Source organism: Lissotriton helveticus, chromosome 9, assembly GCF_964261635.1.
Source record: "Lissotriton helveticus chromosome 9, aLisHel1.1, whole genome shotgun sequence".
Classification (NCBI taxonomy): Eukaryota; Metazoa; Chordata; class Amphibia; order Caudata; family Salamandridae; genus Lissotriton; species Lissotriton helveticus.
In genome coordinates this window covers 441,190,761-441,218,032 of record NC_136070.1, presented here as the reverse complement: position 1 = coordinate 441,218,032, position 27,272 = coordinate 441,190,761, and the positions used below count along the sequence as shown (strand labels likewise).

The window sequence follows — 27,272 nt, the reverse complement described above, 5'->3', positions numbered from 1 at the left end:
ACTACATATAGAATAATGCATGCTCCAGTCTTAGAGTCCGTTAGCCTCTCCCCTCCTGACTCTTAGTTCATATCAACATGTTCCCTAAACATCAGATACTAGATACTGCTTAGGTACATGTCGCCCTGACTCTCCAGACTTCAGTCTCTGCTCCTAGCACAGAGTTCGAAGCCCCCAGCTTCTCCTAGTAATACGTCATTGCCAGTTTGCGCGCACCATCAGGTTAGAGGTCCCGGCTCCTCAGGTAGCCCCCTCCATGGTTTCCGCCCCATTCATGACATATTCTGTTACGTTTGCATCACATGTCTATGTATACGCCTCTGTTACACCCACTTTCACCCTTATCTTTCGCGACTGCTATTGACCACACCCACTGCTCCGCCTATCGTATGTATTGTAATGCAACTGTTTTAGTATATATGATCGTGTATTGTTATTAAATGTTAGCGCGCTCATCCCAGATCCAGCCCCAGCAGCTGCTGGGCCCTGCCATCCTATTCCTATGCAGGTTGTCCTGTTCCTGTCCTTATGCTGTATTAAACCTGCAAAACTCCTACTACCTCGAATCTTGACTCTTATTTATTGAGCTATCTGTTATTCATTTATTCATCCAAAAATAGAGGTATTATTTATTTATTTACCACAGTGCAACAAGTTAGTTTCAGCTTTAGACAGATTTTATAGCTCTAGTTGCCAACCCTTAATGGGTGGGGCCATTTTGGCCTTCCATTTCCTGACAATATATGCTTTGCCACCATGCAAGCAAGATCTAGAAACTAGGAAACGGCCCTGCCGGTCAGTTGTCAGAGGAACTGAACCAGAAGACAGCAGACAGTGTCCCACAGAGAGTGGGTGTAACAGCCCAAAAGGCAAGCAATGTTGACCGCCCGCAACCCCAAACTAAGTGAGGAGAACAGCTTCTTACCGAACTGGTCATACCTTTCGGATTCCCAATCAGGAAGGGCAGTCGGAATGCGGTCTGGGAGTTAGGGGCCTGGATAACCAGGCTCTCGGGGGTGGGTGGACAGGAAGCTAGGGTCGCCCGGGGCCTGGCGGTGGCGTCTGGCCACGATCCGATCTACAGGGGGGCCTGTAGCGGGCTTGGACCAGGTGCCCAACAGAACGTCAGTAAGGGCCTCATTAAACGGCAGTAGAGGCTCCAAGAGCATGCCTGCGGTTTGAGGACCACGGTGAGGAGGTTAGTCCTCACTGCCGCGACGGGGAGCTCAAGAGCCAAGGCCTTGGCCGCCCTCGTCAACACCACGTTGTAAGCAGCCCCCTCCTCCGTAGCCACGGTAGGAGGGGAGACAAATCCAGTGTTGGGCGAAGTGTCCAGACCACTGGCCTCTCCTAGCTCAACTGCCCAGTCCTGATATTACTGGCACTCCTGTGCCAGAAGGTCCTCAGACCCCTCCCAATCCTCCTCGCCCCGCAACTCCTGATAGTCAGGTCCAAAGGATGGGGCCGGATCATAGAAGAATTTCTCTTCTCTCGGCGTCGAATGCAGCGTCGAGCGACGCCGGTCCGATGCCGGATCCGGACCGAGCACGGCGTCGTCCGGGGATGCGTCGAGGGCGACAGCCTGGGGGTCGGCGGAGGGGTCGTAAGTTCGACCAGCGGCGACCCGGATCAGGGCCCGGATCCAGTGGGGCTCTGCGGCATCGGGGCCGGAGTCGTCGATGGCGCCGGGGCCGAAGCACCCGACAGCACCGGGGCCGGAGCCACCGGTCCGCTAGGGCACCCAGATGGACCCACGGGGCCCAGAGGCACCTCCGTATGGCCCGTAGGAGGGGAGTGATTCCTCATGGCCACAAGGAAGGCGCTGATCTCCCCCTGCGCTGCGTTCAGCCCAGGGACCGGCGGGTATGGAGCCGGGCGCGGCGCCTGCGGCTCTGGTGGAGCCGTGTGGGTGGTGTCGCCCGAACCCCCGGCCGCATCGCGCGAGCGCTGGGGGGAGTCGGAAGAGCGGTGTCGTCGACTTCTTGTGCCTCTTACCTGAGGCCTTAGAGCCCGACGAGCGGTGTCGACTCGCCAAGCTGTGATGACTGTGGTCCCTCGACCTCCTCCTGGACCGGGACCGTGAACGGCGCGGGGCCGACTGCCAGAGCTCGAGGCGCTTACGGGACCGTTCCCGCCTAGCCTTGGACGTCAAGGCCCGGCAATCGGGGCACGACTTGTCATCGTGGTCGGCCCCAAGGCAATAGAGGAACCGACGGTGGGGGTCGGTAACCGACATCCGTCGGTTACAGTCGGCACAGGGTTTGAACTCGGGTATCCCTATCGGCATCGAGAGTCGTATCGACGCGAAAAAGGATCCAAAAGAGATCGAAAAAGTTAGTCAAAATTGACTAAGAAGAAATTGACTAAGAAGTACTGCTTTTTCCGGATCTGCGCTTGCTGGCGCGGAAACAAGAATAACTGACGTCAGCGCGCGAGGGCGGCGTCTAAGTACTCAGACGACGTCATCCCGGCGCCAACGATGCCGACGACGGACGCGGAGCCACAGACAACGCCCACCGACGCACAGGGGTACTGCTATGCAAAACTTTCCGGATCCAGTCTGACGCCTGGGGATATTCTAAGGTAAGGAATCTAACACTAATCTGTTTCTTTCAGATTAGCCTCATATGCCAAAATTACACAGCAAAGCGAAAAAGTATTTCCAGCTTGAGGTGTCAAAGGCCTTCTTCCATGTCCAAAGTGAGCTTGGCCATACTGGGGAGAGTTTTCCATTACATGGAAAAGGAGCCCAATGTTTGACCTGCTACACCTGTGAATGAAACCATTTTTGTTCGCATGTACCAGTCTGGGCATATGCGGGATATGCCTTGTGGTAAAGACCCTACTTAACCATTTATTATCTGTGTTAAATATAGTGAATGGCAAGTACGACAATATGTCCATAGCGTTTCATCCAGAGTTAAGCAATGTGACCTCCAAAGCCTTCTGATTAGAACTGGGAAGGCAGCCCAGACCTCAAGAGGAATTATACAGCTCTCTCAATATGGGGGGGTTAACATATTAGAAAAGGTGTAATAGAATTTGACTGGCAGGTTGTCTGTACCTTGTGTTTTATTTTGGCCATGCCAGTTACAGTACCCCTTATTTACTGTTCATTAATGAGGGAGTACAGCTCAATCCTGTTATCTGAGCTAATTGCAGGGAAGGTCCCCTTTGCTAACAACAAAGTGATTTAATCTTGCTCAATCTGATCTACATTTTTGTATATTACTGAATATAATGGGGCAGTGTTCATAACTTTGTACTCGTCCAATGTTTCCTGTTGTGTGGCTCTGTATACAGTATCTTTTAAGCTGGATGTTAACAGTTAAATATGGGGGTCAGACAGCCACCGCATAGTAACTCAACCATCAGAGGATAATGGTTTGAAGTCTTTGGCTCTCTATGTGGCAGGGAATCCCTTATGCAACAATAGATAAGCTGACTGACGAAGCGCTCATGCCATCATCGACTGTGACAGGAGGAAGTGATTATGAGAGAGTGATGTTCACTGCCTCTAAAGTAAACAAAGTATACAAAAAGTGATAGATGGAACGCTTGAATCAATCTCAGCCATTGGTAATTACTCTGATTGCATCCCAGTCTGTTGTTATTTTGCACACTATATCACCTCAGTTTGGACCCAGCTATATGCAAATCAGTCTTTTCCATGCTCCAATGAGAAAAGTCCAGCCCTAACTGCTAAACCAGGTACTCCCTGAACTGGAACACAAGCAACGCAGGACTGTTTTTGCCCTCTTTATGGACTCATCAAATGGGTACAGCTTGGTTCCAGTGACACAGTGTGCACAAGACTCACATCTTGGCATACCCGTCTCACTTAGGGCGACACACTAAAGTATACAAAAAGTGATAGGGGGAGTGCTTGAGTCAATTTCAGCAAATCTTACTGACTCAGGCCGCATTCCAGTCCATCATTATTTTGGACACCATGTCACCTCAGTTTGGACCCAGTAAATGTTACTCAGGTCTTGACCCTGCTCTAATGGGAACAGTCCAGCCGGATCTGCTAAGCCAGGTCCTTCCTGAACTGAACACAAGCAACCCAGGTGGTTGCGCCCTACTTAAGAGTCCATCAACCAGGTATAGCTTGGTTTTAGTGACACAGTGTGCATAGGACCCACAATGCTGGGTAGCGTCACGAACAGCCAAGCCACCCAATAAGAGACTAACTGCGTGACTGCCACACAGCAAATGTGCAGCCGTTCTAGACTGGTCACTTCCAGTGATTCCAAATGCCATGTGACATAGCAGTGAGCGATTGCTGTTGTCAGAATAGTCTGTACATTTAAATCTTGAGCAGACAGCCAACAGGGTCAACAGAATTCAGATGACAGTCACTAGGATAAAAGTTATTTGTTATTTGTAGAGCGCAACACTCATCCCGAAGGATATCACGGCGCTAGTACCAGGTTGATGAATCTGCAGAACTGATGCTAAAGAATGATGCATTATGGATTAGAGAATAAATGTGTTTTTAGTTTTTTCCGGAAATGAAGGTAGTTGGCAGTGTGTCTTAGGTCCTGGGGAAGCTCATTCCATTTCCTGGCTGCCAGGTAGGAGAAAGAGCGACCCCCAGACCTAACTTTGTTTATGCGTCTTGTTCTAGCAAGAGCTGATTGGCGTGACCGAAGATTTTTGGTGGGGATATAGAATTCGATCCTCCCCTGAAGTATTGTTGGACCTGTTTTATGGAGAGCTCTGTGAGCATGGGTCAACAACTTAAAAACTGCTCTCTGACGTATCGGCAACCAGTGCAGTTCCTTCAGACAGCCAGAGGCAGATTCGAACTTTCCTTTATTGCAGACAAGTTTTGCAGCAGCATTCTGCAATACTTGTAGGCGTGTGAATAAATGCTCATTCATGCCTACGAACAGGGCGTTGTCGTAGTCCATGTGGCTGACCAGCTTTTGTTACCGAGCGTCTGCAGTCCAGTGGTATCCATGGGAACATTCTGGCGAGGAGTTTCAGGATGGCGAAGCCTCTGCCACAAAGAGATCGTATATGATCCTTCATGGACAGGGCGTCGTCCATAATGATGCCCAGGTTTTTGGCATGCTGTTTCGGGGTAGGGGCTGTGCCTAAGGTGGGCGGCCACCAGGTAGCATCCCATACACGTTTGCCGCCACCAAACAATAAAATTTCGGATTTGCCAGCGTTCAATTTCAAGCAATGTGTGTGCATCCACTGGGCCATTTCAGAGAGACAATTATGCAATTTGGATTTGATGATGTCTGGTTTCTCATCCAAAGCCACCATCAGTTGCGTGTAATCCGCATAGGAGCAGATGCCAATGCCCCAATTCCTGTCAATTTTTGCTAAGGATGATAGATAAACATTGAAAAGGGTGGGGATTAATGAGGCTCCTTGGAGGACACTGCAACGGATGGGGCTGGGTTTAGAGTGAAATTGACCCATGTGAATTGCTTGGGTGCGGTCGCTCAAGAATGAGTGTAGCCAGCCTAGGGCAGTGGAATGAACACCTTTTTCATACAAGATGTTAAGTAGGCAGCTATGAGAGACCGTGACGAACGCTGCCGACAGGTCCAACGGTATCAGAGCCATCGCCCCGCCTCGGTCGGTACATGCTCTGACACTGTCCGAAACTGCCAGCAGCGTTGCCTCCGTGCTGTTATTAGCTCTGAACCCCGTCTGAGACGGGTCCAGAAGGTAATTTGTTTCGAGGTACCTAGTCAGCTGGCCATTTACTAGTTTTACTAGGACCTTGGAAAGGTATGGGAGCTGGGAGATAGGACGATAATTTTCGGGGTTAAGGACGTCCGTCCCAGCCTTTTTCAAAAGGGGAATCACTGATGCGTGTTTCCATAAGTCCGGGAAAATTGCGGTTCTTAGGGATTTGTTGAAGAGCTGAGTAATCAGAGGGCAGAGCGGGAGGGCCATTTTTGAGAAGATAAAATGGGGGCAAGGGTCCGATGGGGAGCCTGATTTTACTGTGCTCATAACTTTAAGTACCTCTTCTACGGTCAGGGGCTCGAAATTACCTAAGGTTGGGGTTGCTTCTGGATCGGGAGCAGCTCCGATAGTTTTTGTTGTTTGAGTTGTGCTAGGGGAGCTCTGGGGACTGAAGGTAGCATACATTTTCCTGATTTTTTCTGTGAAAAAGTTACTGATTCGTTCGCAAGCCTCTACCGATGGGGTGAGAGATTGGATGGTACCGGACGGTTTATTAAGCTCTTTGACAATTTTAAGTAGTTCTTTAGCCGAGTTGCAGTTTTCATGAATGCGTTGGGAGAAATAGTTTCTTTTTATCTTTTTTATGGTGAGGTTATAAGACCTTATTTTGAGCAAATAATTTAGTTTGTTTGTTTGGTTTTTGGATTGTCTCCACAGGTGTTCCAAGTTCTGGCACTCCCTTTTGAGGTCTTTTAGTTGGGGGGTATACCATTTTTCCGTATGGGGCCTTTTCCTAAGTTTCCGAGTGGGGGCCAGCTTGTTTAGAGTTAGATGGATCGCATTTTCGAGGGTGTGTTTGTCTACGCATACTGTGGTATCGTCTGAAAGTTCTAATTTAGCGTCGGGGAAGTGTGTACTTAAGTCTGATTCATTGACTAGCCTCCAAGTTCAATAGGATATTTGATGGTTTGCTCTGGGTCTCGGTGGTTTGGTGGGTAGCCACAGTGTGAAGGTTATGAGGAAGTGGTCTGACCAGTGTAATGGCGTGATTTCACAGATGTCTGTGGCTTCAATATTGGTGAAGAGTAGGTCTAACGTATGGCCAGCTATATGGGTGGGGTCCTCTATCCGCTGTTTTAGGTTTCGGATCCCCATATCACTCTCCATTTGGGAAACAGCTAGGGTGTCCTTTTTTTCGTAATGCCTGTTAAAGTCTCCGACTACTAAATAGTTATCATATTTTAAACAAATTGGTAGGAGTTGGGTGAGCAATTTGGCACTAAAGTTGGCTTGTTGTCCCGGAGGATTATAGATTACAGCCCCTGCTAGAATGATGAGGCCATTATAAAGTAGTTGAAAAGGGAAAGTATCACCCTCACTCTGCTGGCAGAGTAGATCCCTCCGCTACACGTTTAAACTGCGAAAGAGGCACAAGCAGATGTAGAGGCATAGCCCTGAGTACCCACTGCACACAGACGCTCCAATTGCGTCGCAACACTGTAACTATCAAAAGGCTGATAGAGTCAGGCCTCCATACATTACACCACACTAATTGCGCGTTTATGTTTTTCAGGAGATTAATGTGTCCCCATGCAGCTCATGTGTAAAAGAAAGTCCACTTGTACACAAAGGGCCTTTTATCATGTGATCACCCAGGGGGGGGTATAGTATCCAATGAAAGAACCTCCATCTGCCACATAAGTGATCCCTCACTGGGCTCCCACTCTTGCGGTCATAGCTTCCACAGTATTCTGGGCGCCCCCGGGCTGTGTGGCCTGGCTCCCAGCTCGGGCTCTCCAGCAGTGCAGCACCTCCAACAGTCTCTTTTTCAAGCTGTACACTCCTTAGCCCCCACTGTGTCAGTTGAGATCAAACAGAAGGACCAAAGATGCACATTCAGCCCCATCACTACGTGCAGCAGCGGATCCATCCTCCAGCTGATGCAGTCCACGGGCGGACACAACAGTGAGAGTTGCAGGCAGACCTCGGTTGGTTGATTCAAAGTCCTGGACTGTGCAGATTGGGAATATTAGCACGACTCAGTGAGTTGGGACTGCATGTCTAACCGCCGCCCAAAAGCTGATTAATCTGACACCTTTAGCCGGATCGACCATGACTGGGCCTCCAGAGCCACGATACAATTCGGCCACCACGGATTAAGGCACTCTGAGGCCACACAGAAATGATGCAAATGTAATGCATACTTCAGGTATTCGGTGTCTGAACGTTATGATTGTTTTATAGGGCAGAGTTCAGGTCTTAGTTGAGGGATTTATTTGCATGACTTCAAAACACTATGGATGCAGCTGCCTGATAAATGGTCCAACCGCATATTCAATTCTCCTTGGAATGATTTGGCTCCATAAAGCAATGAGGGGATATATTTAGCAAGTTTGCATTGATTGACCCTAGGATCAGTTCTAGTGTAGAAGTTGGTAGCAGTCCATGCATGTGACAATGAAAAATTTAAGGACAATGATTTGTTTTTCAGTTTGTTGAGTTGGGATTTGTATCTGCACTGCATTTCCATGGTAATCAATAGCTATTTATGCAAATGTACTGACTCAAGGCTTTGGAAATGCCAAGGACAATGTGACTTCCATTTACCAAGAACCATTATATTTGTTTTGATACATTGACAATTAGATCATTCTGGTGGTTGTACTTTTCAAGAGCATTCAGTGAGCCTTGCTTTCCTACTGGAGGCAGATCCATGATTATAAATACTCCAAAAGCTATTGCTTCTAACGGTTGTGCTCAATGTCACTGCAAAGTTGTTCCAACAAAGTAGGTGCTCAACTCTCAGGGTTAACCGTTCTAAAACCTATAAGAGGACATAAATCACAAAGGGTTGAGAGGGGCACGCCCTATGATAACAACAGTTTACTTATTCAACACCGTGCAATTTATCCAGCGATATCCAGTGACTCTGATAAGGAGTCCAAGATTATCAATAAATCATGTGTAGTCGCAAAATATTCTTTATTTTATTTCACAGTATGAAGAAGAACACAGCCAAAGCATTTCGTCCTGGCAACCATGGAACTTCTTCAATAGATGTAGTTTTTTGTGTATTTTTGTTGGAACTAAAATGCATGGGAAATAAACTTCTACCTTTGCCAGGAATTTGCTTCATAATGGCAAATGTGAGCTTTTGCTAGTTCTAGTCATTAACTCGCATTGGTTCCACCCCAGGGAGGCATGTTAAGAATTTGAACAGGCTTACATTTTTTTAAACGTTTGGGCCATACTTTTTATTGATAGGTTTTGTAGGACCGGCTAACTGGAATCAGATGCAAGACCCTCCTATCCTACTGTGCAGAGGAAGGTGTGAGGTACTAAATTGGGAAAAAGGCAGCAGTTCTCAGCATATCTCGCTGTGCCATATCCACTCGTCATAAAGTTAAATCATATTAAGACGGTGGATCGGAGATGTACCGTGATCCAGCTGGACAAATATGCTGCTGCTTGGATAGACATTTATGCTGCCCAATCAATGTTCATTTCAGTTTTTCTAAAGATATAATTTTAGCCTCCAGCTTCACAGGCACTTGGAATCTTTTCTGTGTTTGTCTGGATTGGGTGCAAGAGGCTGTTACTGCCTCTTCTTGTCCTGCCTGAAGTACTTACGTATGCATGTTAGGATACAAGCTTTCATGCCCCAGAAGGGAAAGCTTATGCCACAAATATGGTCCAGATGGAAGTTACAGAAGAGATGGAGCCACAAGGCAGTGTGACAGTCACTGCTCTGTTGTGCTGAATCATGTCATGTTATACTAAAGCAGTCCCTCCCAACCCAAGAGCTGAGATAAAGTATCCCAAAGAATCAGCATCAGGCACACTAGATTTAAAGGATATGGGATTGCAGTCACATGTGAAAGACCTCTCAAGTGTTCTCGGCCCCTGAGTAAGTGACTCACCCTGATGTTTTGCGGTACAGTTTGGGGCTTGTAGTCATGTTTATAAATTCAGAACTGCAGGTTCCCCATGCAGAGCCACATCCTCTAGGGGATGGTTTACTTATGTATAGACCTGTGAAACTTGAGAACTTTCCTACGGAAGAAAATAATTCCAGCATTACAGCCATGACAATTGTGCCACAACCACGTCCTGTGGCTGTTTAGCATTATCACTGCGAATGTCAGGTCTTGAATCACTTTCGACATTGTATGTACGGGCCAGTTAAGTTCAAACATGAAAAGTATGTATCAATGAATAATGCAGCAGGTGCAGTAGCACCGGTGTCTAGAGGTCTAAGGTGCCCCTCCACCCTAATCATAGCCTTTTTTACTGCCTTAACTGGGAATGGGGACTTGTTTTCTTTGCTTTTTTAAGGGACCATGTTACACTTGCTACTCACTGTGCCCAAAGATGGAAGCAGAAGTGATCGAATGTGAACCTCCTGCCATGGGTTAGTTGACACACAGGCCACACTTCTCTGGAATAATTCTCATTTCTTACATCTACTAGGAAGCTCGGGAGCTGAAAGCATTTGCATGGATTTATGCAATTAAGGTAATTCCCACATTGTAGAAACACATTAATGGAGAACTCTTTGAAGTAACTCAAATAACAGTGATTATACATTTATGGCGGAAATCGCAGGGCCGCCTGGACACATTTTGTCTTGTGCTTGCAGATCTTGAGCTATCCATGTCCCGGATTACCAGTTTATCTTGTTTATCTTTTTTCTGAGGCTTGCACACTTGCAAGTGTAATTCACAGTGCCTTTGGCAGTAGAGCCCGGACCGAGTAAAGTTGTTACACATTCTAAAGGGACGTGGAAGCTGCATACCATACATATGCGTGGAAATACGTAGCACATTTTTCCTTGTACTAATATCTCTTGCACAGTACAACTGAACAAGCACACTTTACCCAGCATATGAACACCGGTCACTTGGCTTTTGCAAGGCACCACAGCCTCCCAGGCACGGAGCCCCTTCAAAGTGGTTCACATGGAGGCCCAGTCACAGCGTTTGGTAAGAAGAACAAGTTACTTACCTGTAACTTTGGTTCCCCAGTATTGGTACTTTCATAGATTCCCATGCTTTGTATCATTCCCCCGTCGTCGGAATGGGAGCCTCGGTAAATAGAAAATTCCATAGCAGTAGGTACAAAAGACAAAAAAGGCCTAGGCCTCATCTCAATTTGTAGCCTATCCCCCTCTTTTTGTAAAAGAGACCAAATAATTGCAACAACGAATCAGAGTAGCCTCACCCTATAGAACCCTCCTGAGAGAGCCTCAGAGTCTCAGATTTTTGTAGCCGTTGTGTAATAGTAATCACATCTGCTGAAGGCTGAGCTTTCCCAGGGGAAGCGGGTGGGCGCATGGGAATCTATGAAAGTACCAATACTGGGGAACCAAAGTTACAGGTAAGTAACTTGTTTTCTTGCCACAGTATTGGACTTTCATAGATTCCCATGCTTTGTATCAGAGTAGCTAGCAGTAAGCAACAAATGCACATTTTGTTACATGCATAACAGCATCTCACAGTAAAAGCATCATCATAGATAGCCAAAATACTTTGTAACAATAGATAAGCAATATTATCAGATACAAAATGTGCAATAAAGGAAGGCGGGATAGAAGGGACAGCTCACCACTCACTGGAATAGATTCCTCTGGACTGCTTGTCCGACTGCTGTCTCACCCCTTGTGGAAGAGTCCAAACAGTAGTGTTTCGTGAATGAAAGGGCACTGCTCCATGTAGCTGCCCTACAAATGTCCTTGATAGGGACACCAGAGAACAGAGCCGTAGATGATGACACTGATATCGTAGAATGAGCTTTGATCCGTCCCCTCAGCGGCTTCCCTGCCGCTTGATGACAGAAAAGAATCGTGCTGGCAATCCAACGTGATATCCCCTGCTTTGACAGGGGCAAGCCTTTTCTATGTGCGCTAAAAGGGACAAAAAGTTGAGAAGTCTTCCTGAAATCCCTTGTGCCTTGGAGATAAAATTTCAGGCATCTTTGGACATCCAAAGAGTGTAGAGATCTTTCCGCCAGAGTCGAAGGTCGAGGAAAAAAAGACTTTAGAACAACAGGTTCATTCAAATGAAAATCCGAAGGGACTTTTGGAATAAATCTCGGATTTGTTCTCAAAATCAAAGAGTCATTCTTGAACTGTAAGAAAGGTTCAACAATCGTGAAAGCTTGAAGTTCTCCAACCCTCCTGGCTGATGTTATCGCTAGAAGAAAAGCCACCTTCCATGACAAAAATGTCATCTCCGCTTAATGAATAGGTTCAAAATGAGCCCTCATGAGATGGGCGAGGACCAGGTTGAGTTGCCATAAAGGAGGAGGAGGCTTAACCGGAGGGAAAGCCCTGAATAGACCTTTCAGGAACTGTTTGATCACTCTAGCGGACCAGAGAGAAGGGCCAGAGGCTGTTTGTTTGAACCTAGAGATCGCTGCTAGATGCACTTTAATGGAAGAGTGTTGGAGACCTGACCTGGCCAAAGACAAAATGTACGGTAAGATCTTATGAGGAGCTGAAGTGAATGGATGAATATTTTCTCTGTGGCACCATGCACAAAAACGCTTCCATTTTGCTCGATAGGTTCTGTTCGTACTTGGGGCTCGAGCCTGAGCTAAAATTTCTTTGCAATCCCGAGGGATATCTAAAGATCTGAACTCTCTGTGCTCAGGAGCCAAGCTGTCAATTGCAGGGAACTCGGGTACGGATGCATTACTTGGCCCTGGGACATCGTCAACAGGGTTGGAATGGGACGCAGGTGAATTTGTTGATACTGAGACAGAAGGAGGAGTTCTGTGAACCAAAATTGGCGGGGCCAAGCTGGAGCTATTCAAATCATCGTGCAGGGCTCAGTCTTGAGTTTCCTCAGTATTCTTGTAATCAGGGGAATTGGAGGAAACGCGTAAACAAATGCGCCTGACCAGGCTATCGAAAGAGCCTTCCCCAACGAACCTTGATGGTGAAACCTGCTTGCGTAGAATTGGCATTTCTTGTTTTCTGGGGTCGCGAACAGGTCTATAAGAGGAGTGCCCCAACAAGAGAATATTCCTTCGAGAGTTCTCTGATCCAGTTCCCATTCGTGAGAGACCGACCGTAGGCGGCTCGAAGAATCCGATTCCGTATTGAAGGAACCTGGAAGATGTTCTGCAGAGAGAAAGATCTGATGACGAATAGCCCATTCCCAGATCTCCTGAGCTTCTTTTGAAAGGAGTTTGGATCTCGTTCTGCCTTGCTTGTTCACGCAATGCATGGCCGTAGTATTGTCGGTACGGACCAGAACTGTGAAATTCTGAACTTTTGGAAGAAACGCCTGCAAAGCCAGCCGAATCGCCCGTAGTTCCAGAAGGTTGATATGGTAGGTGCGTAACTCTTGAGACCAGTGGTCGCTTACTTGCAGGTCCTGCAATACCGCCCCCCAGCCCTCTAGAGAGGTGTCTGTGGTCAGAACTAAAGGAGAAGAAGGAATCATGAAAGAGACCTTTCGCAATATTTTCTTTTGTAGTCCACCACCTGATCGCCTTCCTCATGATAGGAGTGATCTTTATCCTGTCGTCGAACGATTCCTCTGCCTGACACCATTGCAAGTCTAGTTGTTCTTGCAGGGGGCGCATGTGAAGCCTGCAGTGCGGCATTAAGGCAATGCAAGATGACATCGATCCTAGAAGGGATTTGTATTGACGGACGGAAAGAGTTTGTTTCTTTTGTAATCGGTTGGCAGAAAGAATTAGTCTGTTCTGTCTCTCTCCTGAAGGGAAAGCTTTGCACAGAGTTGTATCCAGGATGGCACCCAAAAACCTTGCCGATTTGGATGGAAGAAGGATAGACTTGCTTTTGTTGAGACCTAGACCCAAGATATTGAAGAGTTGAATACAATCTTCGACTGCCCTTGTAGCTGCTTGAGAAGATGGGGCTTTTATCAGCCAATCGTCCAGGTAGGGAAACACCTGCAGAGACTGCCTTCTGAGTAATGCTGCTACTGGGGCCAGCACTTTTGTAAATATCTGCGGAGCGGATCGAAGTCCGAAAGGCAGGACCTTGAATTGATAGTGGCTCTTGGCTACTGTGAAGCGAAGATAACTCCTGTGGGCCGGATGAATGAGAACATGAAAGTATGCGTCCTCGAGATCTAGAGTTGACATATAATCGCCAGGATTCAGGAGACGCAATATATCCTGGAGAGAAACCATCCGAAATGAGAGTTCTATGAGATAGGTGTTGAGCTCCCTCAGGTCTAGAATTGGGCGCCACTTTTCTTCTGTCTTGCGAACCAGGAAAAACCTGGAATAGAAACCTTTTCCTTGTTGGGACTGAGGAACCTTTTCCATCGCTCCTTTGATAAGTAGTTGCTGAGTTTCGAGACATAGAAGATTCAGATGTTTTAATTCTGTGGAGCGAGGGGCTCTGGATGGTGGAAAATCTTGAAACTCTAGTGTGTGGCCAAATTGTATGATGTTGAGGACCCACCAATCGATGTAATGATCTGCCAATTGTGGAGGAAATTTGATATCCTACCCCCCCACTGATGATATTGGAGGGGAAGGAACAGTAGGCAGAGCCTGGAAGCTGCTATTGCTGCTTAGAAGTATCTCTTCCCTGACGACCCTGTCGTCCTCTTAATGGTTGACGAGAGAAAGACGCCGATTGACCTTGGCGCTGAGAGTATTGCGGCTTGTAAAACTGGGAGGATTGAGAATAAGAAGAGTAGCGTTGTTGATTACCACCTCTGTACGATGAAAACCCTCCACCTTTAGCACTCCTGAAAGGAACCTTGCGGTATTGCAATGTCTCCAGGGACCTTGCCGTGTCCGTGTCCTTTTTGATGTCTTGAAGGGCATCGTCTATATGCTTTCCAAAAAACATATGTCCATCTTAAGGTAAGTCCAGGATCTTATTTTGAACTTCTTGGCGAAACCAGGTACCCCGAAGCCAACCCTGAAGTCTTAAAACTGCTGACCCTGCCAAGGCTCGAAAGGCGGTGGTAGCTATATCCATAGCACAATCTATTACTTCCGAAGAAGAAAGTTCTCCTTCCTCAAGGATCTTTTTAGCCTCTACCTTGGCTCCATCTGGTAGTTGATCCACAAACGGGGATAAATCGCACCACATCTGGCGATCAGATCTACCCAAGATTGCAAGAGCATTTGCAGGTCGAACTAGAAGGCTAGAATTGAGGAGAATCGCTTGCCCACATTGTCCAGGCGTCTACCTTCCTTATCTGGTAGAGTTGTAAGGGGCACCGATGGATTCTTAGATTTTCTTTGAGCTGCCTGGGAAATAACAGAGTCCGGCTTCGGTTGACCTGTCAGGCAAGCAGGACTGCTCTCTGGTGCTTTATATTTCTTCTCCAACCACGGAAGAACAGGGATGTCTGTTGCCGGATTCTGCATCACCTTAGTACCCTCAGACCATACATGTTCCACGATTAGGATTGAACGATGGGCTTCCTGTATGGTTCCTTGAAATCATAAAGGAAACAGTCTGACTGTACGGTCGTAACTGGAAGGCCAAACCTCTTGGACGCTCTCTCCATAAGGTTATGGAAACCTCCGATGTCAGCTGGAGGAGAGTCAACAGGATCCGATGATGGAGAAGACGGATCTGGAATGATATAGTCGTCCCATTCTTTATCAGGATCCGGGACTTGATGAATATTTTGATCCTCGTCAGATGAATCATCATCATCCTGAACAGCAATAATCTCCTGGCGGCTTTCTCTAGGCTCCGAAACCGGAGGTTGAGACACCGGAGGAACCACTGTAGCTGAAGAAGTGGCAGGAATAGACGGAGGAGGTGACTGCGTTTGTTGCTCAGTAGCTGGAGATGGGAACCTATGCTTTTAGTCCTGCAACATCATTTGCAAATCCGTAATAAGAGAGGAAGGCATAGCCACCATATCCATGAGACTGATGTTGAGGTCTATCTTGTCGTTCATAGTGCCTTTCCTCAGTATAGTAATCGTCAGAATCTGAGTCCTGGTACTTCACCTGAAGTTGGGATGGGCTATACGCATCCCCGTAAGAACCATGTTCCTTCTCTGAAAGCTCGTCATCCAAGAGCAAAGTTGGTGGCCAGGGTGTCACTCTACGTGGAGAAGTCATCTCAGGAGTGATCTGCTGCCTTCTTAACGAAATCCGGACTTTTTGAATCGTCGACGGGACCATCGAAGAGGTAAGGACTGTCGTCGACGATGGGCCGATGAGCTCGTCGTCAGTATCATAGTAACAGTCGTCGACGTTGTCCTCGTTGACATCGTGGCCGTCGACACTATCGTCAGCGTCGTCGATGTCATCATCTTCGTCGACGACTAAGGAACTTGAAGCGTCGACGGAGATAACACTGCAGCCGCCGTCGACGAAGCTACCGTCGCCGGTCCCGTTTACGGAGCTGTGACTGAAGAACAAGTTACTTACCTTCGGTAACGCTTTTTCTGGTAGATACTATATCTGCCTGTGGATTCCTCACTTTGTGAATATCCCCTTGCGTCAGCAACATTCGGAAATTCTTTTTGTAGCTTCGCGCCGACGTGGACTTGGACGTCATAGAGGCACGGCATCGCTCGCGACTCCGCTGACGTCACCGACGCCTACAATAGGCCCACGCCGGCGTGATGACATCAGTTCCGCCCTTTTTTCCGTGCCATCGAGGCACACGGACGGACCAATGACAGTAGAAATGTATACAGTATACACAGTACACAACAGTAAAGGCAAAACACACAGTGTGAAGCAAAAGCAGGAAAGCTATTGAAACATTCCCTGATAACAAACAATAAATACATTACATTACAATAACTCTGGTAAAGAATGGTGGACAACGGGGAGGCGGGTGGGTCAGTGAGGAATCCACAGGCAGATATAGTATCTACCAGAAAAAGCATTACCGAAGGTAAGTAACTTGTTCTTCTGATAGATACATCTGCCGTGTGGATTCCTCACCTTGTGAATAGAGTCCCACAGCAGTCCCCACTCCCGGAGGAGGGTGTCCACTCTTCTAGACCAGGAAATCCTGAAGGACAGAGCGTGCAAAATGACCGTCCCTCCTCACCTCGGAATCCAAGCAGTAATGCTTCGCGAAAGTGTGGAGGGAAGACCAAGTTGCCGCTCTACAAATATCCTCAACAGGCACACCTCTAGCCAATGCAGAGGTTGACGACTTAGCTCTAGTAGAATGAGCCCTTATACCCTCTGGTGGTTCCTTACCAGCCAAAGAGTAGCAGATATTTATGCAGAGGACGATCCATCTCGATAAAGTTATTTTATGGACCGCTCTTCCTTTCTTGCAGCCAGCAAATCCAACGAAGAGCTGGTCTTCCAAACGAAAGTCCTTGGATCTGTCCAAGTAAAAGGACACCGCCCTCTTAGGGTCCAGACGGTGCAGTCTCTCTTCCTCCTTAGAAGGGTGAGGGGGAGGATAGAAGGCAGGTAGGGTAATAGACTGTCCTAGATGGAAAGGAGTTACCACCTTAGGCAGAAAAGCAGCCCTGGTCCTGAGAACCATTCGATCAGCATGAATGGTCAAGAAAGGGGGCTTGTAACTAAGAGCTTGAAGCTCACTTACCCTCCTTGCCGAGGGTATTGCAACGAGGAAGACCGTTTTAAGGGTAAGAAGCCTCAAGGGACATTTGTGAAGAGGCTCAAAGGGAGCACCCATCAAAAAGGTCAATACAAGATTTAAGTCCCACTGAGGCACAATAAAAGGAGTAGGAGGGAACTTATTTACAAGGCCCTTCAAAAACCTTAAGACAACAGGAGATTTAAAAAGAGAAGGCTGGTCAGGCAAACAGATAAAAGCCGACAGCGCAGAAAGATAACCCTTCACAGTGGCAACAGCAAGCCCCTGCTGTGCCAGAGAAAGGGCAAACTGGAGAACATTAGACAAATGGGCTTTCAAAGGGTCAACAGACCTTTCCCCACACCACGTGACAAATTTCGACCATCTATAAGAATAGATGGACTTAGTGGAGTCACGCCTGGCTGACAAGATGACATCCACAACGTCAGGCGGGAGGGAAAAGGAAATCAGGTTGCCCCGTTCAATCTCCAGGCATGAAGGTGTAATGTCTGGAGGTGGGGGTGTAGAACCTGCCCCTCCATCTGAGAGAGGAGGTCTGCCCTGAGAGGGAGACGGAGCGGCGGGTGAGAGGAGAGGTGGAGAAGATCTGTATACCACACCCTTCTTGGCCAGTCCGGGGCGACCAATATGACTTGGGTCCGGTCTTGGCGAATCTTCCTCAGAACCCGAGGAATCAAGGGTATAGGAGGAAAAGCGTAAAGGAGTTAACCTCTCCAACTCAACTGAAACGCGTCCCCAAGGCTCCTTGCATCGGATACTGGAGACTGCAGAATGACAGGCAATGCGCATTCTCGTAAGTGGCGAACAGGTCCACCCGAGGAGTCCCCCACATCTGAAAGATGTCTTGAACCACCTCCGGATGGAGCCTCCACTCGTGGTCGGCAGAGAACCGCCGACTGAGACTGTCTGCACGAACGTTCAGAACCCCGGCCAGATGATTTGCCATCAGACAAATCTGATGGTCCTGAACCCAGGACCAGAGACGCAGAGCCTCTCCGCAGAGACACTGCGACCCCACTCCTCCCTGCTTGTTGATGTACCACATCGCGGTCGTGTTGTCCGTCAGGACCTGGACCAAACGACCGCGAAGGGAAGGGAGGAAGGCCTTGAGCGCCAAACGAATCGCCCGCAATTCTAGAAGGTTGATGTGAAGCAACCTTTCCTCTGGAGACCAAAGCCCTTGACCTCCAGATCCCCCAGATGAGCACCCCACCCTAGAGTGGATGCATGTGTGATCCCTGTGGCAACCGATGGAGGCAGATGAAAGGGCTTTCCTTGAGACAGATTGCCTTCCACGCTCCACCAAGACAGATCCGCCGCAGCTTCTCTGGAGATCCTCAGACTCCCTGAGATCTCCGTTGTGCTGATACCACTGCCTGCGGAGGCACCACTGGAGTGCCCTCATGTGCCAGCGTGCATGGTTGACCAACAGAATGCAAGAAGCCATCAGACCGAGCAGGCGAAGGACCTTCAGGACTGGAACGACCGCTCCATTGTAAAATAAAGGAATCATTTCCTGTATGTCGCGAATCCTTTGAGGTGGAGGGAATGCACGACATACAGTTGTGTCCAGTACAGCACCTATGAAAAGGTTGCGCTGGGAGGGCACCAGGTGAGACTTGGGTACGTTTATCGAAAACCCCAACCTGTACAACAACTGGGTTGTCTCTCGCAGATGATGAAGCACAGCCTCTGACGACTGCGCTTTGATCAGCCAGTCGTCCAGATACGGGAATACAGGAATGCCTGATCTTCTGAGACACGCCGCCACCACTGCCATCACCTTGGTGAAGACCCGAGGCGCAGTAGTAAGTCCAAACGGAAGGACAGCTAACTGGTAGTTCTGCAATCCCACCTTAAAACGGAGATACCTCCTGTGCGACTTCAGGATTGGAATATGAAAATACGCATCCTGCAAGTCGAGTGACACCATCCAGTCTTCTTCCAGCAGCGCCTGAAGAACCTGAGCAAGGGTGAGCATCTTGAATTTTTCCTGTTTCAGATAAAAATTCAAGATCCTGAGATCCAGGATTGGACGAAGTCTGCCATCCTTCTTGGGAATCAGGAAATACCGGGAGTAGCATCCCTGACCCCTTTCCTGCTCTGGGACCACCTCTATCGCACCTTTTCTCAATAGAGTTTGGACTTCCTCCTGAAGGAGTAACAGATGTTCCTCTGAGAAATACCTGTGGCAAGGAGGGTAATTGGGAGGGAATTCCCGAAAGGGAAGAGCATACCCATTTTCTACGAGATTGAGAACCCAAAGATCTGATGTAACCGATTCCCAATCTCGTAGAAAGTGGGTAAGCCGACCCCCCACTGGGCCTACATGATCCTGAATGGCGGATCTAGGGCTGCTTTTCTGTGGCTGGGGGGTTGGAAGAGGTGGAAGAGGAGGAGGCTTGACGTCCTCGAGGACGTGCCCTCTGTTTTCCCCTGTATGATCTATACAAGGTATTCTGCTGCTGCTGTTGTTGTTGCTGCTGCTGACCTTGTCTAAATGTACGAAAGGAAGAACGGCCAAAACCTCCAAATTTTCCATGGTCGTAGAACCCCTGACCTGAAGGCCAAGAGATCTAGCAGTTGCTCTGCTGTCCTTGAATCTCTCCAAGGCAGTGTCTGCTTTCCTTCCAAAGAGCCCTTCACCATCGAAAGGTAAATCCAATAGAGCAGATTGGACATCAGCTGAAAAATCAGACGACTTCAACCAGGCTGAACGCCTCGTGGCCACCGCCGTGCCCATGATCCTTGCCACAGAATCCGTAGTATCAAGCCCACTTTGAATGACCTGACGGGCTGCCGCCTGAGAATCAGACAAAGCTTCCTCAAAGTCTTTTCTGCTATCCTCAGGAACCTTAGGGATTAATAAACGCATAGAGTCCATAAGAGCATGAATATATCTACCCATAAGGCAAGTGGCATTAGAAGACTTCAATGCCATACTAGCTGAAGAAAAAGTCTTTTTTGCAACTTGATCCTGTTTCTTGGCCTCTTTGTCGCCAGGCACCTGCGGAAAAGCACCAACTGACTTTTTAGAACAAGCGGCCTGAATTACCAAACTCTCAGGAGAAGGATGAGAAGACAAGAAAGCAGGATCCTCAGGAGCCACTCTATATCTCCTAGCCACATTTTTTGAAACTGCAGGAGCAGAAAAAGGTTTCTTCCATACCTCCATAATGGGATCCTTTAAAGCATCATTAAATGGCAGTAAAGGTTCCACTGCCGAATTCGGAGAATGACGGACCTCAGTCAGTAAGTTTGACTTAAATTCGACAGTAGGCAAAGTCAAACCCAAACGTCCTGCTGCCTTCTTCATGACAACATGATAAGGTTGAACATCTCTGGAGGGTGTATCAGGTCCTGAAGGTAAAGACCACTCTGGGGAAAATTCGAGACCACTCGCTTCTGCTAGGTCCTTCAAATAACTCCCCTTCAGCTCACCTTCCTCCACTTCAGAAGAAGAACCACCAACTCTCTGTTCATCAAGAAGACGTTGAGCTTCTCTTCGAGACCTCATTTTAACTCGAAGTGCAGTCGAATCCCGCGCCGAATCCGACTGCGCCGGAGGCGACTTCGGAATCGAATCCGAGGGCTTGGAAGGTTGTTCCATAGATTTGCTAGGAGCCGGCGACGTCGGAGCCGGAGTCGTCGACTTCGGCCGAGCCGGCGTCGATACCGGCGTCGACCTCGGTGGAGCTTGGTACTGCCACAGCGGGGTCGGGGCTGGCATATATGGCATGAAGGGTGCTGGAGCATATGAGTGAGGAACACCCAAATTGAAAGCCATAGGACCCATGGGACCCGAAGGTGCTCCAGAGGGGTACCACGATCTTGAGAACACACCATACATTGCGTTCAAAAACGCAGAGGGGTCCTGACCTGGAGTTGGGAATGGTGGATGCTCAGGCTGATCTCGAGGTAGGTTAGAATCTGTTTCCACAACAGGATTCGAAGTTTCCTCCTCAATAGGAACTCCATCGGTGTCACCTGGAGCCGGAGACGGAGTCGGAGACGGAGCCGGCGTCGGATCCGGAACCGGAGTCGGAGAATGGACCATCGACTCCGAAGGCGAAGCCTCACCTTCTTGATCCGACACTTGCGGAGGAATTACCTTCGATTTCATCCTCTTGGGAGACTTCGATCTAGAACCAGACTTATCACCTGAATGATGGCGGGATTCATGCCTCCTTTTCTTATGCTTCTTACGAGAACCGGAAGCATGATCAGACGAAGACTTCGAGGCCGACGCCTCTCGAGACCTCGACCTGGATCTCGACTTCGATCTCTTCGAGTGCTTCGAGGATCTTTTAACTTTACTCGCCTTCAGCTTAGCCACAAGAAGTTTTGATTCTCTTTCTCGAAGAGCTTTCGGATTCATCTTCTGACATGATGAACACTCGTCAACGTCGTGATCCGAACTCAAGCACCAGATGCAGTCTTGGTGAGGGTCCGTAACGGACATCATCTTCCCACACTCTCTACAAGGTTTAAACCCTGTTTTCTTTGTCGACATGATAATCGAGCAAAAGGTTCAGAGAATGGAGAATAGAGGAAATAAAGTAACAATATACTATAAGCTACAGAGTATCCCGAAACCGTTAGCGTCGACGACGCGGAAAAAAGGGAACTGATGTCATCACGCCGTCGTGGGCCTATTGTAGGCGTCGGTGACGTCAGCGGAGTCGCGAGCGATGCCGTGCCTCTATGACGTCCAAGTCCACGTCGGCGCGAAGCTACAAAAAGAATTTCCGAATGTTGCTGACGCAAGGGGATATTCACAAGGTGAGGAATCCACACGGCAGATGTATCTATCAGAAACCAGATGTACCTTAGATGAAGTCGTCGTACCGGAAGACTTCGTCGTCGACGGACGTTTTTTTCTATCTGATTTCCCTTCCTGAGAGACAGACGCTGGTTTCTTGAAAACCTTCTCCTTTTCAGCTGATGGAGAAGCAACAGAAGGAATCTGAAGTACCTTCTTTGATGTTTGAGCCTCAGCAACTTGTCTTGGCCTCTCCTTTACACCTCGGTGAGGAGATTTCTTGGGACTTGGCCTTGCAGACCTATCAGAGGTCTTTTGAGGAGGTTCAGCTGAAGTTGAAGGGGAAGACCTACCCCTCTTCCTGGATCTTCTGGAAGACGCAGCTGAGGAAGAATCCTCACTGTCAGATGACAGAACCTCCTTACGAGACTTCATTTTCTGTAACCAGGTTAACAGACGTCCTTCCCTGTCTCTCAAGGTCTAAGTGGAAAAAGTCCTGCAGATCTTACAATCTGTGGCCTTATGATCAGGGTACAAGCAGTATATACAGTCTTTTTGCTTGTCCTCTATGCACAGCCTTTTCTTTCAACAGGTTGCACAGGCTTCTTTTCCTTATCAGACATAGTAGAGTTGAAGAATAAAGAGAAAAATCCAATCTGAAGAGAAAAACTAAGCAGAGCTCAGTGGAGACTCCCTTAGCACAACGTGCGGTAGAAAATCTGAGGCTCTCTCAGGAGGGTTCTATGGGGTGAGGCTACTCCGATTGGTTATTGCAATTATTTGGTCTCTTTTACAAAAAGAGGGGGATAGGCTACAAAATGAGATGAGGCCTAGGCCTTTTTTCTCTTTTGTACCTACTGCTATGGTATTTTCTATTTACCGAGGCTCCCATTCCGACGACCGGAGAATGATACAAAGAATGATACAAAGCAAGGGAATCTATGAAAGTCCAATACTGGGGCAAATACATACTACCTTAGCACGGTCACACACAAACTCGGCCTGGGTACTGTCGCCTCTGGCTGCAGCCTGTCTGGGGCCCAGTAAACTGACAGAAGTCTGCACCTGAGGAGTGAGGAGAAGAAGCGGCTTCCCGTTGTTATGGGGTGCTCCTGGTAAGACCGCTCCCTGCAGAGTACCATTCGCACATAGCTTACAGGTAGAGTTCTGCGACAGTCCTCAGAGCATGTGCGAAAATGGGGAACGGATGGACTTCAAGAACTCAGCCTGCCTTGTCTATTTTCCCAAGTTTACCCGGAACACTGACTGTTCTCATTGACAGGCGCTTGATAGAGTATGTAGAAACCACACTATGTTCCCTCTGTCACACACGTATTCGGAGCCCGTGTACTGCACTCAATGTTACTGGACGGGGAATAGTTTGTTTTCATGATGCAGTGTCAAAACTGATGCCTTAGCAAACTGTAGGCAAGCTAGAATGCCACCATTCAGAATCCCCTTGGAAGACCTGGGCTTGGTTGCTCTCTGCAATACATGTTGGTTCTTTCTGCCCTACCACTTTCAAATTTCACCAGCAGTCACTGCATGAGAATACAAGAATGTGTGTACACGTTTTGTCCTGAGCCAAGCATGTGGATGGACTACCTTAAAGAGTCGTACCTTTTATACCAGCTCTATTCAATTAATTTATTCAAGCATTATTACACTTTTATGTAGTTGTGTGCAGTCTTTCTGAGTATTTATCTATATTTGTCTTTTGTATACAAAATGAATGTAGGAAGATTACATATTCGGATCGGACAACTCTGTTCTGAACATTATATAACTTTATTAAGTCATTGTCAAAACGAAAAAACAACGTTTTATCAGGGAATTAAGGTTACCATGTTTGCAAACAACTATCTGCACCATTAACACCATCAATACGCTGGGTTTCAATCCCATCTATTATTACCAGCTAGGATGATGAACCTCACAGAGTGGGTTAAACATAAGGGCACTAATTATTGCTATAATTGTATATAAGGAAGCAACTAACTAAATTGAGGGTGCAATGCTAATTTCAGGATGGTCTTTACTTTCAAGAAAAATGCCAAATTGTGAAATATTTTTAAAAAGATATAGGAAAAGAAGTGCGGACATATCCCAGGTTTAACAAATATGAAATATTTTAGTATTTAATAGGTTCCCAAGATAGTGCTGTGTAAGGCCCTGTATGTGGAATTTGCTTGCCTTACTCTACAGAGAACAAATCAACATAAAAACACATAGGAATAAGTTACAAACCGGAAATACGAATTTCTATTTTTTTTAGACTTGCCTGCTTACGAGACCTCATCGCTGCCTCTTCTAATGTTTCAGCAGCTTCAAACTTTCCCTGACGTCTGTAAAGTGCCCCAAGGTTCTTTAGTGTAGTCGTCACAGTTGGACTGTAAAAAGACATTCAAATTTAATAACACACCTTGCATAGTTTGTAATTTGCGGGGTTTGGCAATGAAGATTTGTAAACATCCTGTGATGGGCAATGATATTTACATCACAATATGTTTATGAGAAACAGCAGTGCACCAAGATGCCTCTCTCATGACACACACAGTTAACAGTGCACTACATTTTAACTACAATTGGCGTAGTAATGCTAAATCAATGGTTTCCTCAAGCCCAAACTAGATAAGGAGGAGTGCTTTATGCACTGGCCTACCTTCCACTTTACAGCCTAGAAAAAAACACAAGGAGATGATGGACGGAGCGCTGAAACTTTTCAAACACTAACCCCAGTCACAGATCTAGGTTGAAGACATCATTGTTCTTTAGTTCACTTCGCCACCCCAGTTCAGACCCAGCCATATGCAAATCAGTCTTGACCTGTCCGTCATGGGAACTGTCCAGCCCGAAATGCCAAGCCAGGTCTTCCCTGGACTGGAAACAAGCCTCCTGGGACCGGTTTTGGGTTAACATCCCTCGTCAGCCAGGCTAGTTTGAATACAGTGGAAAAGTGAGAAAGGAACCCACGCCTGGACACACGCAGCCAACTTAGGGTGAACAGAGCAAGCACAAGGAGATGATGGACGGAGCGCTGAAACTTTTCAAACACTCACACTCAGTCACAGATCTGGATTGAATCAATCATCATTCTTTAGCTCACTTCGCCACCCATTTACAGCCTAGCATGCTCCATTTCTTTCTCTGTGGTCAGGTAAGGTTCACAGAGTTTTACAACACCCACACAGCACTAGTAGAGCCTGGCTGCACCACCACACCTCAGACCAGATTCATGATTCCTCAGTTTGATTCTCATGCCTGGGGTGTCTGCCTTACCTCACTGGAGCCAGGCACCTGTCACCTGCCTGTCCTTTCTGGCAAACTTAGACTTCTTCCCACCAGATCGTGACTCCGAAAGCCAAATTGCCCTGCTTGAGGCCTGGTGCCTATAACCATGCCTGCCCAATCCTGCTGACTATACCTTTACTTCCCCATCCCTTGCCCCTTCAGCTGACTGGGTCTCCTGTGGCCAGTAAGACCGCAGGCTGACTGTAACTGAATCTCTGGGGCAGTGCCACTTACGAAGAGAAAGACAGCAGTCAATCAATGTGAAGAAACTGCAGTAAGGGGTTGAGTTTTCTTCCTGACACGTGATAGCGAGAGAACCATATTTGTATCTGTATATTTTTAATGCTTATGCGGTTTAAGCAAATATATCATAACACCTTTAAGTGTCATAAATGTGAATATTCCCACTTTTTGCCTGTCTATCGTAAAGGATAAATAGTTGCATGAAAAACTGACACATTCAAACTCCCTTTTCTCATTTCACCTCTCCAAAGGTTGCTTGGTTTCTTGTCTGAACACCAACTAACTCTTCATCTAACATTGTAGTTCTTTCTCTCCTCGTGTGTATCTTAATTTTATAATATCACTGGCATATCAGATCTACATTTCTAACACAAATAACTGCAACTCTGAGTAACTGACCTTCACTGAAGATAATTGAGGTCTAATTGAGTCGAGGTCGGTGTGGCTGCTCTTTTGGAAGGTTGTTGGTCATATTTCTCGGAGAACTAAAACAGTTTGCATCTTTGCATGTAGTATAACTGATCTGATCTAGTCTAGACTTGCTTTGCAGTATCTTCTAAAACTATGTCATTTAATTTTGTATGCAGAAAAAAACTGGATTGTAGACGAGGATATCAAGCAAGCTTTGGAGAAAGACTTTCAGAATCTAAATAAAAGTATTCTCATTCATTGTTCAAGCAACAAAAGGATGGCCCAGATGTTCATCTAAAACATGAAATTAAATATTAGCAGCTATGGTTATTTATAATTTCACATCACCCACACTGCATATAATTACCACTTTAAGCTTGCCTTAAGAGAAGGCGTTACTTTAAATCTTTTTCACTCTCAATATTTTACAAGCTTCCTGGTCCTTTTGTGTACTCCGGGATCTCTGTGAGACACTCAAAGCCTGGGAACCTACACATATCATAAGCCAAAGTTTGAGCTTGATAATTCTGAAGATTGTTCTGTGCCTTATATGCACAACTAATTAGGCTGCAGATAGAACTTGCAGTCATCAACTGAAACAAAACATATGTTGTTCCCCATGCCACAGTGCTCTTTTAATGCTTATGCTGAGGACACAAAGATATGTCGGCAAATCCTGTCATAGTGATAGGCAGAATCAAAATGAATAACAGACCAGAATGTAGGTTATACCATAGAAAGGTGTCTGGGTATATTCTGTGCATGACTGTATATAGAGTCACAATGATCAGTCTAGATAATGCTCAAAGGATATGCAGGGCAACAATACTGAAGCCAACACTTTTTTCGTCTTTGTGGAGTATACCACTGACTTCCTCAGGGCAATCCAAATATCTTGCAGGCAAAGAACAATTCGATATACAGGCGATAGCACTAATTCTATCCCAAGCCTTCTAAATCTGTGGCAGCCAGCAAGTGCAACAAACCAGTATTTCCGTACAACAGTGTAACCCGTATGGGCATTATTCTCCCGAAGTGTGCTCCTCATCAAGGTTACGGCCACAGATATTAGGGGCTCAGGAGATAATTGGTGCTATCACACTTACCTTTTTGAGGGAGTGTATCAGGGGAGCCTTAAGCCCCCCTGGCACCCTTGGAATTGCATTCGCAATTTGTAATTACCAATTTGGTAATCACAATTTGTGAATGCAATACCATTCATTCCTATGGGCTTATAGGCCCATAGGAACGAATGGAGTGACATTATCTAATAGCGATTCGCAATTTGCGAATCGCTATTAAGTAATGTGTAGGAATTTCCATTTATTTTGCAATTCCTATATGCATAAGGAATTGCGA

General features: G+C 47.1%; 1 protein-coding gene across 6 annotated transcripts in view; it reads right to left on the bottom strand.

Annotated features, from left to right (window-relative positions):
- Window positions 1-27,272, bottom strand: part of KLC1 (kinesin light chain 1) — a 406,453-nt gene that overhangs the window by 74,023 nt on the left and 305,158 nt on the right. For all 6 annotated transcript variants that reach the window (XM_078660245.1, XM_078660243.1, XM_078660246.1 and 3 more), the window contains exon 12: window positions 24,250-24,358. In XM_078660245.1, coding sequence (XP_078516371.1) covers window positions 24,250-24,358 — 109 coding nt within the window. The remainder of the gene's footprint in view (window positions 1-24,249; window positions 24,359-27,272) is intronic.